The following is a 15,383-nucleotide window of genomic DNA, read 5'->3' as shown; positions in this document are numbered from 1 at the left end:
ATCTGGGGTGCCAAGGTTCGCCATCACTGATGTAGGGGGTAGACAGCCTACAGCGACAGTCTGCAGGAGTCCTGCATGTCACCTGCAATCTGCTGATCACTGGTGCAATGCTTTTTCAGGCTCAAAAAAATATAGCAAATGCCAATTTACCGGCAAAAAAAGGTGTTATAAAAAAAAAAAAATTGAAGGTGAACTCATCCTTTTGCAACCATTCACACTGGTGCATCTTTTTACGTGCTATTTGAGCCCCCAGTTCACACTATTGCAATGCAGGAACCGGCGCAAATCTAGTGGGGGTTTCCACATCATATCTCCCTCGCACTGCCCTCTGTGAAGCGCTGCAGGTGTCAATACAAAGTAAATGACACCCCCAGATCGGTTCTCAGATTGTAGTGTGAACTGTGAATTCGGACAGGATTCGGATCGCATCTTATGAAAAAGGTTTCTTTACTTGTTTTTACCAATTTAATTAGGACTTGCATAGACGTCAGTTAAATGAAGTGCGACGAAATCAGAGATCCAAATCCCACCGATGTGTGGCTTTGAGATTGCACTGAAGTAGTGCGATTTGAAAACTGCAGCGGTGTAAACTAGGGATTACAGCGGAACTCCCCCTTTTTTTTTCCACTTTAAAGAAAATCATAAAGTCAGAGATTGTAATGTGTATGTCCAGCTTTTCCAGGGGGAGAGTCGTTTATACCATTATCTACAAAACCTGTACTATGTTTGTATGTATATACTGTATGTAAAGTAATTTATTTGGAAAAAAAAAGAGAAGGACCGAGCATCTGTGCAGCCCAACCCTATGATGGCCACAGCTGTCTTTCCCTGTGGGACTGATGTATATCCTGTATGGTAAGTTGGATTGGAGTGTCAGTCAGCCATCATCCCTGGTTCTTGTAGTGCACCCCCCAGGCACCTTATACTCCTTTGGTGACTGCCCTCCCCATCCCATTCATTACTTACCCTCTGTCACTTCTAGCACTTTTAGCTGCTCCTCCGCCGCTGCCCGCACCTCATGTCCCGGCGACAGAATACCGCTCAGCGTTTCCAGCAGGGCCTCCCTCAGGCCTGCCTGAATGGTGGGGAGGGGACCGGCAGTGCTCTGCGCCATGACACCGGAGACAACGAGGACAAGGCTACGAGACTAAGCGACACACCGCAAAGCCTAGCGCGCCAACACCGCCCGCCAAGCTTCACACGAAGGGAGAGAGGGAGGGATCACGCCGGGGACAAGAGGCGGATACACGCACGTTCAAGGCTAGGGTCATGGGTGAAATGTTCTCATGGGCACACGTATGGCTGACTTTCTCCCGGGCTCATGACTACCACCTTCATACTCAATGCAGTAGCGGGCTTGGCAGTATGGAACTTGTAGTTCCCCGGCGGCTAAACAGCGACAGGTTGCTGCCGAACTAGGAGCCCGTGGTCACGTGGTTTGGCTTTCCCTGCTCTGTGTGGTGATAGAACGGCCTGGCTTCCCTGAGGAGAACATTCAGACCTTCATTGTCTCCCCTCATAGATATACACTGATACCCACAGACCTTCATTGTCTCCTCATAGATATACACTGATACCCACAGACCTTCATTGTCTCCTCATAGATATACACTGATACCCACACACCTTCAATGTCTCCCCTCATAGATATACACTGATACCCATAAACCTTCATTGTCCCCCTCAGACATACACTGATACCCACACACCTTCAATGTCTCCCCTCATAGATATACACTGATACCCACACACCTTCATTGTCTCCCTTCATAGATATACATTGATACCCACAGACCTTCATTGTCTCCCCTCATAGATATACATTGATACCCACAGACCTTCAATGTCTCCCCTCATAGATATACACTGATACCCACACACCTTCATTGTCTCCCTTCATAGATATACATTGATACCCACAGACCTTCATTGTCTCCCTTCATAGATATACATTGATACCCACAGACCTTCATTGTCTCCCCTCATAGATATACACTGATACCCACAGACCTTCATTGTCTCCTCATAGATATACACTGATACCCACAGACCTTCATTGTCTCCTCATAGATATACACTGATACCCACACACCTTCAATGTCTCCCCTCATAGATATACACTGATACCCATAAACCTTCATTGTCCCCCTCAGACATACACTGATACCCACACACCTTCAATGTCTCCCCTCATAGATATACACTGATACCCACACACCTTCATTGTCTCCCTTCATAGATATACATTGATACCCACAGACCTTCATTGTCTCCCCTCAGACATACACTGATACCCACAGACATTCATTGTCTCCTCATAGATGTACACTGAAACCCAGTGCCCACACACCTTCATTGTCTCCCCTCATAGATATACACTGATACCTTCATTGTCTCTTCATAGATGTACACTGATACCCACATACGTTCATTGTCTCCCCTCAAATATACACTGATACCCACAGACCTTCCTTGTCTCCTCATCGATATACACTGATACCCACAGACCTTCACTGTCTCCCCTCAAATATACACTGATACCCACAGACCTTTATTGTCTCCCCTTATAGATATACACTGGTCCCCACAGACCTTCATTGTCTCCTCATAGATATACACCAGTACCCACAGACCTTCATTGTCTCCCCTCAGATATACACAGATACCCACAGACCTTCATTGTCTCCTCATAAATATACACCAATACCCACAGTCCTTCGTTGTCTACTCTCAGATATAGGTATCTTTTGCCTGACGAAGAGGTCCTGCGCGACCTCGAAACTTTGCTTTTTCTGGATCGCTAACATGCATTACATTTTTGGACGTTTTTTTAAATGATCCTTGGTGTGCTGGCGAATATGTGTATATACTCTCAGATATAGACTGATACCCACAGACCTTCATTGTCTCCTCATAGATATACACCGATACCCACAGATTTTCATTGTCTCCCTTCAGATATACACTGATACCCACAGACCTTCATTGTCTGTTCATAGATGTACACTGATACCCACAGACCTTCAATGTCTCCCTCTCATAGCTATACACCGATACCCACAGACCTTTATTTTATCCTCATAGATATACACCGATACCTATAGACCTTCATTGTCTCCTCATAGATGTACACTGATACCCACAGGCCTTGACACCGGAGACAACGAGAAGGCTGAGGGACTAAGTGACACACCGCAAAGCCTAGCGTGCCAACACCGTTCGCCAAGCTTCACACTTGTAAAACATAATACAAAAATCACACAAATAGAGCTTTCTTAAGGTGGTATTTTATCGCTACTGGGCTTTTTATTTGTTGCTAAACAAATAAAAAAAAGACAGAAAATTTGGGAAAAATAAATAAAACATTTTATAGTTTGTTATACATTTGTGCTCATAAGTTTAAATACCCTGGCAGAATTTTTGATTTTTTGGCCATTTTTCAAAGAATATGAACCATAACACAATTTTTTTTTTCACTCATGGTTAGTGTTTGGCTGAAGCCGTTTACTGTAAAACCTTGGTTTGAGAGCGTTTTGCAAGACAAGCAAAATTTTTACCTTCATTAAATGCAACCATATTGCTACACTTAGAGGCACCTCTCTTCTCTTTAATACTCTGTAGCTCCTGCTGGTTTTTGCATCTAATCCCCTTGTGGAGGCTTCAATTTGTGGATGGACATTTTAAGGTTACACAACCTATCACAATGCTATAATCTTTTTTTATGGACTATAAACTGAAGGACTTATGAATAAATGGTTGTGGAATGCATCATTTGAGTTTCCATTTTTTCTTATGGGAAAATTTGCTTTGATATACAAGTGCTTTGGATTACAAGCATGTTTCGGGGGAACTAATTATGCTCATAATCCAAAGTTTTACTGTATTATTTAACTGTGTTTACTCTTTAAAATTATAATCACAACAGAAACTACCCAAATGTCCCTGATCAAAATTTTACATACCCTGGTGGTGTTGGCCTCATAACATGCACACAAGTTGACCCAAAGGGGTTTGAATGGCTATTAAAGTTAACCATCCTCACCTGTGATCTGTTTGCTTGTAATTAGTGTGTGCGTATAAAAGGTCAATGAGTTGACAGATCCTTGCATCTTCCATCTAGTGCTGCACTGACTTTTCTGGATTCTGAGAAATCAAAAGAATTGTCAAAGGATCTGCGGGAAAAGGTAGTGGAACTGTATAAAACAGGAAAGGGATATAAAAAGATATCCAAGGAATTGAGAATGCCAATCAGCAGTGTTCAAACTCTAATCAAGAAGTGGTAAATGAAGGGTTTTGTTGAAACCAAACCACGGTCAGGTAGACCAACTTAAATTTCAGCCACAACTGGCAGGAAAATTGTTCAGGATGCAAAGAAAAACCCACAAATAACTTCAGGTGAAATACAGGACTCTTTGAAAACATGTGGTGTGGCAGTTTCAAGATGCACAATAAGGAGGCACTTGAAGAACAATGGGCTGCATGGTTGAGTTGGCAGTAGAAAGCCATTGCTACACAAATGCCCAAAAAATGATCCCACTTACAATATGCCAAACAGCATAGAGACAAGCCTCAAACCTTCTGGCACAAAGTCATTTGGAGTGATGAGACCAAAATTGAGCTTTTTGGCCAAAACCATAAACGCTAATTTTGGAGAGAAGTCAACAAGGCATATGATTACACCATTCCTACTGTAAAACACGGAGGTGGATCGCTGATGTTTTGGGGATGTGTGATCTACAAAGGCACAGGAAATTTGGTCAAAATTGATGGCAAGATGAATGCAATATGTTATCAAAAAATGCTGGAGGAACATTTGCATTCATCAGCCACATGGGACGTACTTGGACATTCAAACATGACAATGATCCAAAATACAAGGCCAAGTTGACCTGTCATTGGCTACAGCAGAATAAAGTGAAGGTTCTGGAGTGGCAATCTGTCTCCTGCCCTTAATATCATTGAGCAACTCTGGGGAGATCTCAAACGTGCAGTTCATGCATGACAGCCCAAGAATTTACAGGAAATGGAGGCTTTTTGCCAACAGGAATGGACAGCTTTACCATCTGAGAAGATAAAGAGCCTCATCCACAAATACCACAAAATACTTCAAGCTGTCATTGATGTTAAAGGGGGCAATACACGGCATTAAGAACTGGGGTATATAAACTTTTGACCAGGGTCATTCGGGTCGTTTCTGTTGTCATTATGATTTAAAAAAAGTAAACACAGTTGATTGATAATAAATGGCTCCAGCCAAACACTATGCATGAGTGAAAGAAAAGTTTTTGTGTTATCATTCATATTCTCTGAAAAATGGCCGGGAAATCATAAATCTGCCAGGGTATGTAAACTTATGAGCACAACTGTAAATATTTCCAAGCAGCAAGCACTGATGAGGTGGTACTGATGGACTCTGATAGGCGGCACTGATAGGCAGTAGGGATGGGCTGAACAGACCCCTGTTCGGTTCGCACCAGAACTTTCGAACGCTGCAAAAGTTGGGACCCGAATAACGAACCCCATTAAAGTCAATAGGATCCGAACGTCAAAAATCAAAAGGGCCCATTTTGAAGGCTTATATGCAATGTTTATAGGGGTCCGGGTCCTGCCCTGGGAGACATGTATAAATAAAAAAAAAGTTTGTGAAAAAATAAATTTTTAAATGAGCAGTGATTTTAAAATTTTTAAGGTGAAAGCCTAAAAATGAAAAATCAGTCTACCTGTAAAGTGGCAGATCTGTACCATGTCTAGAATCTGCTGCAGCAATAATTGCATTTATAAAACCAAATTATTTTTCCCTGCAAGCTGCCTTTATTTTGCTCAGCAACAGCTGATGAGGCCACAATGTAGTCGCCCGTACTATTCAATATCTATCTCCGTGCTCTTTTTGAAATCATCAGTAACCAGAAGTTACTCTACCACTCCTACGCGGATGACACGCAACTATATTTTCGCATCTGCAACAATAAGGATCATTATCTCGGACTAGAGAAATGCTTTACTTTGATAGAAAATTGGATGAGTCATTTTTGACACCCACATGACAAGGGATGCACAAATAGGGTCAGTAGTCAGCAGATCCCACCATCTGCTGCGCCTGCTACGTAGACTCATTTCCTTTATCCCGAAAGAAGACATAGCAGTCGTGGTGGGTGCAATTATCAACTCCAGACTCGACTATGCAAATGCCCTCTACCTCGGACTCCCAAAATACCAAATCACTCGTCTGCAAGTCGTTCAAAATACGGCCGCTCGACTCGTGACTGGGAAAAAAACATTGGAATCAATCTCACCTTCACTGAGATCCCTTCATTGGTTGCCAGTAAAAGACAGAATCACTTTTAAGGCACTCTGTCTGACACATAAGTGTGTTCAAGGAAATGCCCCCCAATATCTATGCGAAAAATTAAAATGTCACAACCCCAATCGCGTTCTGCGATCCACCAACCAAAATCTACTCAAGATACCCAAAGCCAGATACAAGTCCAAAGGAGAACGAAGATTTGGAATCCAAGGACCAAGACTATGGAACGCTCTACCAACCAGCATCCGGTTGGAAGTGAATCACCTGGCCTTCAGAAAAAAACTCAAAACCCATCTTTTCTGAGGGCAAAAGTACAGTAGGGAAAGGATACTAAGCGCCCAGAGGCGATTCAGTTTGCATGTGTTGCGCTATATAAGTTTCTCACTCACTCACTCATTAGAGATTTTTTTGTATACATTCTGGTGTCACTTTGACTTTGTATAGAAGTAACAGGTGCGTAAAAATTGGTCTTTGGGTGTAGGTGGCGCCTTCCCACCGTAACCCCTATAGAGGTACTCTTGATCAAAGCAAGAATTGGGCTTGCTGTAAAAAATTACTGTAACCATATAGAGGTGCTCCTGATGAAGGCAAAAAAATTGCAATGATATGCACCAGTCAAACAGGCGCTGAAAAATTGGTCTTTGGGTGTTAATTGTGCCCATGAAACCTATACCAAAAACATTCTTCCAGATGAAATGATTGAACATCCTCAAAGCTAGGCAGCCTCGAAGTCCTGCAGAGGTTCCACATCCCAAAAAGACTTAGCCCAGGTTCACACTGGGCTGCGGGAGTGAAGCCGTGCGAGTTCAGCTGAACTCGCACGATTTCACTCCCGCTGGCAGTCCTGATTTCGGCCGCGATTTCAGAGACATCGTCCCGAAATTGCAAAAAGTAGTACAGGAACTACTTTTTGAAATTGGTGCAGCGTCGCACCGATTAGGGCGGTGCCATTGCCGGCAAATGCCGCCGATTTGAGATGCGATTTCACATCTCAAATCGTACCAGTGTGAACCAGACCTTAAGCAGTGACATCGGCATCAGGGGCTTCATAGCGTGTAATCAAGGACTGATTCATTTTTATAAAAGTCAAACGGTACACGGAGTCTGTAGACAGACACGTTCTATGATCAGTAACGAAACTTGCAGCACTGAATGGCCATTCTGAAAGCATGCTGGATGCAGGGCAGCCCAACAACTCAATAGGATCTTATCCCTATAATGGTAGAGGCAGGGGCACTAACAACAATAACAATAGAGGGAGAGGACATTTGAGAAACACAGATAATTCCTGCTATGAACATTCCGGGTCACCTCGTAGGTGGCAAGAGAACAGTAGAAATCAATCTAGAGAAGTACACTACCCTCAGAGAACGCCTATAAGAACCTCTAATAGATTTTCCCCTTTGAGGGAAGACTATACACGTGAGTCTTACGATTCGCATTATCCATAGAAATTACGATCAATACAACAGATCCCCTTTCCAGTACAACCACACTTACCCAGGACCTCCCCAGGCAGTGGATTTTCACAGGGAGATGGACGATCGTCAGCGAGGCCCAGATCAAAATGGGGCACCAGAGGGGGGAGGCGTGCCCTCAAAAAAAAGAAGATTACAAACAATTCTGGCATCTTCAATCTTAGCCAAGCTGCATTCACTGAGGCTGAAAAGCTTATTCTAGATAAGGGTCTGAAATATGCCCCCTAGAAAAAATTGAATACATTTTCCACATTCATTGATATTCAAAGGTACATACGCAAATTAAATATTCAAAGACACTTCATCAATTATCCTATTCAATCTTCATCTACCATTAGAGATAGTGATATTGTTCACTCCGATCTCGCTAACCCTTCTTTGTTTAACCCTCCGGGTTCCATTGCCCCTTCCATAAATGTCTTTCGGGAGTTGGTCCTCAGAGATTTAGAATCATTACCCAAAAAGAGATTCTATGATAACCCCAACATAAAATTAGGGCTAAAACAACTCTGCGAGAGGAAAGATCTCATAATCTGCCCAGCAGACAAGGGTGGCGGTATCGTCATCCTTGATAAATGCACCTATATAGAAGAGATGTCACGGATCCTCAATGATGTGTCCACTTACAAACCATTACCAAAGGACCCTACAGCAGAGTGTAAAAAAGCTTTGATTACTTTGGTAGATAAGGGAGTACAGTTGGGCATTCTTGACAAAAAAGAAAGAGAATTCCTTGTTCCTTTAGCCCCTCGTATACCCAATATATATTATCTCCCAAAGGTTCACAAAGATGCCTTACACCCTCCAGGACGTCCCATCATTAGCGGAATAGATTCCGTTACATCTCGTGTAGGGAAATATATCGATTTTCATCTTCAGCCAATAGTCAAAACTTTGCCATCTTATCTCAAAGACACCAAGTGTTATGTACCACGTACCTGGTAGCCAGAGCCGAGCCGCTGGAGTGGGAACAGCAGGCTCAGGAGCGCGGCGGGGTAGGAGTGCCGGTGTAGCGTGCAGTTGCTGCGGGGTGCTGATTCCTTCTGGAGCGGTGAACTGGGAACCACTGAAGTGGGTCAGCGACCCTAACTGAAGGTGCAGGTACACATCAACAAGCTGGTAAGGTAAGCTGGTTAGTGGACAGCAGATGATAGCAGAGTCAAACAAGCCGGGTCACAACGGGTAGCCAGGTAATCAGGTACGGAAGGCAGGAGCGTAATCGTGGTACAGGCAGGAGGGTCTGGCAGCGGTATCTCATCAATCAGAGAAGCAAGGTCAACGGAAGCCGAGGTCAGAGGTTGGAGAGGTACGGATGGTCAACAAGCCGGGTCAGAAGGTTCAAGCAAACAATCAGGTTTTCAGATGCGGATTAATACTCAGAAGCTGCAGATCAGACAGCAATGTGCTGGGAAGACAAGTGAGCTTTTAAAGGCGATTTGGCGCCAAGCCAAATTAACGTTCCCGCTGTGCGCGTGCGTGCCGTTGGCGCATGCACGCGCGCAATGGACGCGCGACGGCGCGCAGATGAGGGCTGCTGTCTCAAACGAATGGTGGACTGGCGGGTTTGTAAGGTAAGTCCCTGACACCAAGGCTACCATAAATTTTTTTACAGCAGGTAGTTTATAATAACAACCTTCTACTTCACAGCTGATGTTACATCCCTCTACACATGTATACCTCATGATTTGGGACTGTCGGCGGTAGAATTCTATCTTGCAAGGAGCAACAGACTCCAAGTAATCCAACAGGAATTCATTATGGATCTTTTGAATTTTGCCACCAAGAAAAATTACTTTTGGTTTGGAGGCAAATTTTACTTACAACAAAGGGGTGTCACCATGGGGGCCAAATTTGCCCCCAGTCTGGCGAATCTCTTTATGGCTTTATGGGAGGAGGATGTCGTCTATGCCTTAGACAGACCAGAGATGGTACTGTGGGCTCGATATATAGATGACATCCTCCTCCTATGGCAGGGAGACCATACTTCTCTAAATGACTTCATGACTTCCCTCAATCATAACAACAGAGGAATCAAACTCAGTTATGAGGTCAGTACTACATCCATACATTTCTTAGACCTAGAAATATCTGTCATTAACCAGCAGTTGGTCACCAAAACATTCTTTAAACCCACAGGACGGAATGGTTATTTTCCAGTGGCCAGCTGCCACCATTCCACGTGGCCAACTGTTGCATATCAGACAGGGCCGGCCCTATGATGGGACCGGGTGGTACCATGGGTACCAGGCAGCACTTTTAGGGGGGCAGCATACTGATGCCCGCCACCCAAATAAAATTGATGTCCGTTTTTTCCCACAAATAGAGCTTTCTTTTGGTGATATTTGATCACCTCTGCGGTTTTTATTTTTTGTGCTATAAATATATACATTTTTTAACTTTTTGCTATAATAAATATCCCCAAAATTTAGAAAAATAAACTATTTTCTTCAGTTTAGGCCAATATGTATTCTTCTACATATTTTTGGTACCAAAAAAACAAAACAAAATTAGCGTACATTGATTAGTTTGCGCAAAAGACATTGTGGCCGCCGGCAATTCACAGGTCCCTTTATACTCCTGGATACATGTATAGAGCCATGGCAGGTCCTTTTATATGCATGTATAGAGCCATGACAGGCCCTCTTTATACATCTATAGAGCCATGACAGGCCCTCGTTATACTCCTTTATACATGTATAGAGCCATGACAGGCCCTCTTTATACATCTATAGAGCCATGACAGGTCCTCTTTATACTCCTATATACATTTATAGAGCCATGGCAGGTCCTCTTTATATTCCTTTACATGTAAAGAGTCTCGACAGGTCCTCTATATACATGTATAGAGCCATGACAGGTCCTCTTTATACTCCTATATACATTTATAGAGCCATGGCAGGTCCTCTTTATATTCCTTTACATGTAAAGAGTCTCGACAGGTCCTCTATATACATGTATAGAGCCATGACAGGTCCTCTTTATACTGCTTTATACATGTATAGAGCCATGACAGGTTCTCTTTATACATCTATAGAGCCATGACAGGCCCTCGTTATACTCCTTTATACATGTATAGAGCCATGTCAAGTACTCTTTATAGTCCTATATACATTTATAGAGCCATGACAGGTCCTCTTGATATTCCTTTACATGTAAAGAGTAATGACAGGTCCTCTTTATACTCCTTTATACATGTATAGAGCCATGACAGGTCCTCTTTATACTCCTTTATACATGTATAGAGCCATGACAGGTCCTCTTTATACTCCTATACATGTATAGAGCCATGACGGGTCCCCTTTAGTTATCATGATATAAAATAATGAATGTGGGGGCCTTTTGGTTGGCGTGATTTTTTTTCTGGGGGGGGGGGGCAGCATTTCATTCTTGGTCCCAGGCAGCACAATGTCTTGGGCCAGCACTGGTATCAGACGCAACTGTACAGACTTGATGGATTTCAACCACCAAGCCAATATCCTTAAAAAAAAAAGGAAATCATTGTTGGGACGTACTCAGCAGACATCCGACACCAAGTTTAAGTGGTCCCTAATTACATCATTTTCAGTTCAACATAAACAAATAAAGGACATCTTTAAGAGACACTGGAAAGTTCTCAAAAATTATCGAGTTCTGGGTCCAGTTCTCCCAGACTCTGCAGGAGTTTTTTTCAGGGGGGCACAATCCTTGGGGGTTTTATTGCCCCAAATGTAATTGATACCCCTGTCAAACCATTTTTTTTCGATCATATGAAAGAATATTACCCATGCAGAAAATGTAACGTATGTCGACATAACATCTGTGGTAGAAAAGAATATGAATCCTTTAAGTCCATCAGTACCTGTCAACAATATCAATTTTTTTTTTTTTACTACATGTTCTACACATTACATTGTATATTTGATTACATGCCCCTGCCACAAGCAATACGTAGGGAGCACCATACATACCTTTTCGGTGAGAGTTAACGAGCATATCGCCAGTATCAAGAAGGGGCACACTAATCACAGTGTGTCCAGGCATTATCTTCAATATCACAATCGAAATCCACAAGGGACTAAGATTCAGGTTATCGATAAATTCGTCCCCCATTGGAGAGGCGACTACAGTCGCAGAGGAGTCTCTAAACTTGAGACCTTCTGGATTTACCATCTTAAGACTTACACACCACACGGAATGAACGCGGATTGGGACATTAACGCTTTTATTAACCAGGCGTGATTGTCCCTCTCCCGTTCATTCCCATTTATACCTCATTTAGTTTTCTTTTCCGTTTTAGTTTTCAGTTCTAGTGTTTTTTGGTCTCTTTCCCATTTCCTCACTTAGCACATCCATTCTGTCATTTTATTCATAATAAGGTTGTTTCCATTTATAGCATATGTATGGGATCCACTTATATTTTAATATTAGCCTAATTTTGTGTTTTTACAATATATGTATAAACATTATCATTTGCGGCAATGTCGTTTCCACTCTGTTGCTTCCTTTTTGCCTGAGGACTACTTGGATGGAGTATTCAGAGCATATTGGATGGGCCGGTTAGGTGGTGACGGTCCGTGTGTTTACATGTAGTACTGACATCCCCTTAGATCCCATCCCTGCCCATTCCTATACCGTATAGCAATGATGACACTCCTTATTTCCCATGTAGTGGCCAATGGCATGCGACCCTCGTCGTTTCAACCTTTTGGTCGGACGTCACAAGGTCATGTGGACGATCCCCGCCTATGCTTTGCCGTCTCTGTGTTACGTGTGTCCAGTCTCCATAGTGATGCTGGACTCTACACGCCGCTGGGTTGTGTCTGTCCCCAGAGTGAGGCTTGGTTTCATCTAGCTGATGCCGCCGGTCATGTGACGGCGGAAGCAAGTTACATTCTCCTCTTGCTGTTGCGTGTCTCCAGTGGCGACACTGGAGATAACACGCTTTTTGGCACTTGTCGGTCTCCATAGTGAGGCTTGGTTTGACTATATCCGTCGCCTAGTAAGTGAATATGACGGCGTATGTGTGAGACACTTCCCCCTTCTGTTGTTTCATTCCCAACTGAGGAGAAGTGTTCCTCTTTTCCTAATGTTGTGATTGGCCGATAGGATTAAGGCTTGAGATGCAAACCACTTGCCACTTCCTGGGACGGAACACAGCCCTGTTTAATAAATTAGGAATTGATATCTTTATAAGTGCAGCGTTTGTAAGCACAGATACACCCCAGTCGAAGTTCAATAGAACTAAACATGTCGGGTTTCTCTGCTTACCATTGCGCTTAATCCTGTTTTTATCTTGTGATCACTTTTTACCTTTTGTACACACTGAAGGGTATTTTGCTGTACAACCTTTTTTATTAAACCATTTTTGACCTATGCCATGAGGAGGCCTTTTCTCTCTTTTTTCCTTTGATCCATATTCCAACATCTTTATCGCTACCAATGCGAGGGGCCACCAAACCAATTTTTTACTTTGTCCACCACGGAATCACCTGTGTCATTGAACAACGGCTGGATCACCACCTGGAGATACTTCCCAGCTGTCCTTTGGAAGGATCGTCTGAAGAAGCAGGCATTAATCTCACACTGTTTAGACTCACTACTGCTGTGGGGGAGTCCACACCTCATGGTAAGAGTACCCATCTTCTTTTTTCTGGTGGTGGCCTCATAAGTATACAGTGGTGACAGTATCTGCATGACATCAGGATCAATACCAGCTTTATATTCAAGTGGATAAATTACTGCTTTGCACATGAGATACTATTCTCTATGTTCATTTATATTTTGCACTTTTTGTAAGTTTTTGATTGGAGATTGAGTTCTCATCCCACCTGGGGATTTGCTGTTTCTTGTACAAAGGGTTGTATTGAAAAGTCACATCCAACATTGTAATACAAAACAATTGTAGACATAGCCCAGTAGGAAACATAGGTGTAAACAATAAATAAAAAAAAAAAAAATATATATATATATATATTTTTTTTTTTTTCTTGTACAAAGGGTTTTATTGAAAAGTCACATCCAAGGGATTTGCTGTTTCATAGACACTCACTTTTATTTGCATCACGACACTTTTTAGTATCTTAAATCTACACGTATAATTGTAATATTTACGTTTTGTTCATCAGTTTTTATTTTTATATTGTATATATTTTGCCATTTTTGACATTGTATGTTAGTAGCGCCGCACTTGTTTTTCCTTCAACAACTCACTTCTGACCAGTGGTCTATTCTCATGACCCAGTAAGTCAGTGGATCGTCAGCTGGAAAGCTCTCCATCTCTGTTTTGGCCCCGAGGTAATCGTCCACCATGTGATGCAGACGCTGCTGAAGGGATGCGGAAGCTGACAGCCCTGGGTGGCGAGGACTAAAAAAATTCCGAAATGCCTCACTTGGGCAGGAGCCTTCTCCAGCTCTCCTCTCTTGGCCAACAGAAGACTCAAAATTACGTTTTCCACGACACTGTAAACTACTGGAGTCAGGAAAAACGTTCAATAAAAAATCCTCTTTAACGTGTCCTCAAGAGATTTTATCTTCTGCAACCTCTGTAGGGACAGGATGAGTTCTGAGACCTTCCCCTTATAACAGTGGTCAAGGAGGGTTGCCAGCCAGTAATCATCCTTCTCCTTTATGCCACATATTCTTGGGTCCTTTCGCAGGCATGGAAGAATGAGGTTGCACATGCGCCTCCAATTTGCCGAGGCTTGAGAAGCAGACTCCCCGGGGTCACTCAGGATGACAGCATCTGGAACTTCCTCCTCTTACCCTACTACTCCCAAGTGTCCTGGGGTTGGAAAGCCAGCACTTACAGATTGACACGTCTTCCTCTTCTTCGAAGCCTATGAAAGTGCCAGAATCCTCCTCCTCATCCTCCTCCCCTCTCTCCTGCTGTGTGTTCTGTGACATAGGAATGATGGTGTCTGGATAAAGTGGGCCTTGAAAGGAAAGGAAGTCCTCCTCTTCCTCCTGCTGCTCTGCCTCCAGTGTCCTGTCCATAATGCCATGCAGAGTCTGCTCCAGAAGGAACACAACAGGGATTGTGTCACTGATGCATGCACTGTCAAGGCTCACCATCCTTGTGGCCTCCTCAAATGATGGCAATACAGTGCATGTGGGGCATGCGGCTTCTACGCAGGATCAAGGAGGAACGGAATCCGGTAATACTAGTAGCCTGAGCATAGCTCAGAAGATCCTGGTATGCAGAGATCCTGGCATGCAGGTTGGCAGTAGGAAATCCATCCCGTCCAGACTTGCTTTCGCAAGGACCAGTGTTCCATCCTGCCTTAAAGTCACTAAATTTACTGTGTGGCTATTGAAGCCCACATTTTATAGAATCGGGCTCAGTAGTAACTACCCTGATTAATGCAAGGAAGCTGGCCTCCAGGATCATTTATTATAGGGTCTGGAGGGCCTATGTTTCCTGGTGTGAAACTAAAGGATGACATCCTCGGAAGTATGTCATAGGAAGAATTCTTGCCTTCCTACTAGGGTTGTCCCGATACCACTTTTTTAGGACCGAGTACAAGTACCGATACTTTTTTTCATGTACTTGCCGATACCGATTACCGATACTTTTTTTTAAAATGCAGCCTTGTGTCCCCAAATGCAGCCATGTCCCCAAATGC

At 43.2% G+C, this 15,383-nt stretch overlaps 1 protein-coding gene across 2 annotated transcripts in view; it reads right to left on the bottom strand.

Annotated features, from left to right (window-relative positions):
* The window catches only part of IPO9 (importin 9), a 109,749-nt gene extending 108,401 nt beyond the window's left edge, over nt 1-1,348 (bottom strand). For both annotated transcript variants that reach the window (XM_040337839.1, XM_040337840.1), the window contains exon 1: nt 967-1,348. In XM_040337839.1, coding sequence (XP_040193773.1) covers nt 967-1,114 — 148 coding nt within the window. In that variant the 5' untranslated portion in view covers nt 1,115-1,348. The remainder of the gene's footprint in view (nt 1-966) is intronic.
* Between the last annotated feature and the right edge of the window lie 14,035 nt (nt 1,349-15,383).

The sequence above is a fragment of the Rana temporaria genome, chromosome 2 (assembly GCF_905171775.1).
Source record: "Rana temporaria chromosome 2, aRanTem1.1, whole genome shotgun sequence".
Taxonomy (NCBI): domain Eukaryota; kingdom Metazoa; phylum Chordata; class Amphibia; order Anura; family Ranidae; genus Rana; species Rana temporaria.
Note: the sequence above shows the minus strand (reverse complement) of the source record. Positions and strands in the feature narration are given on the sequence as shown.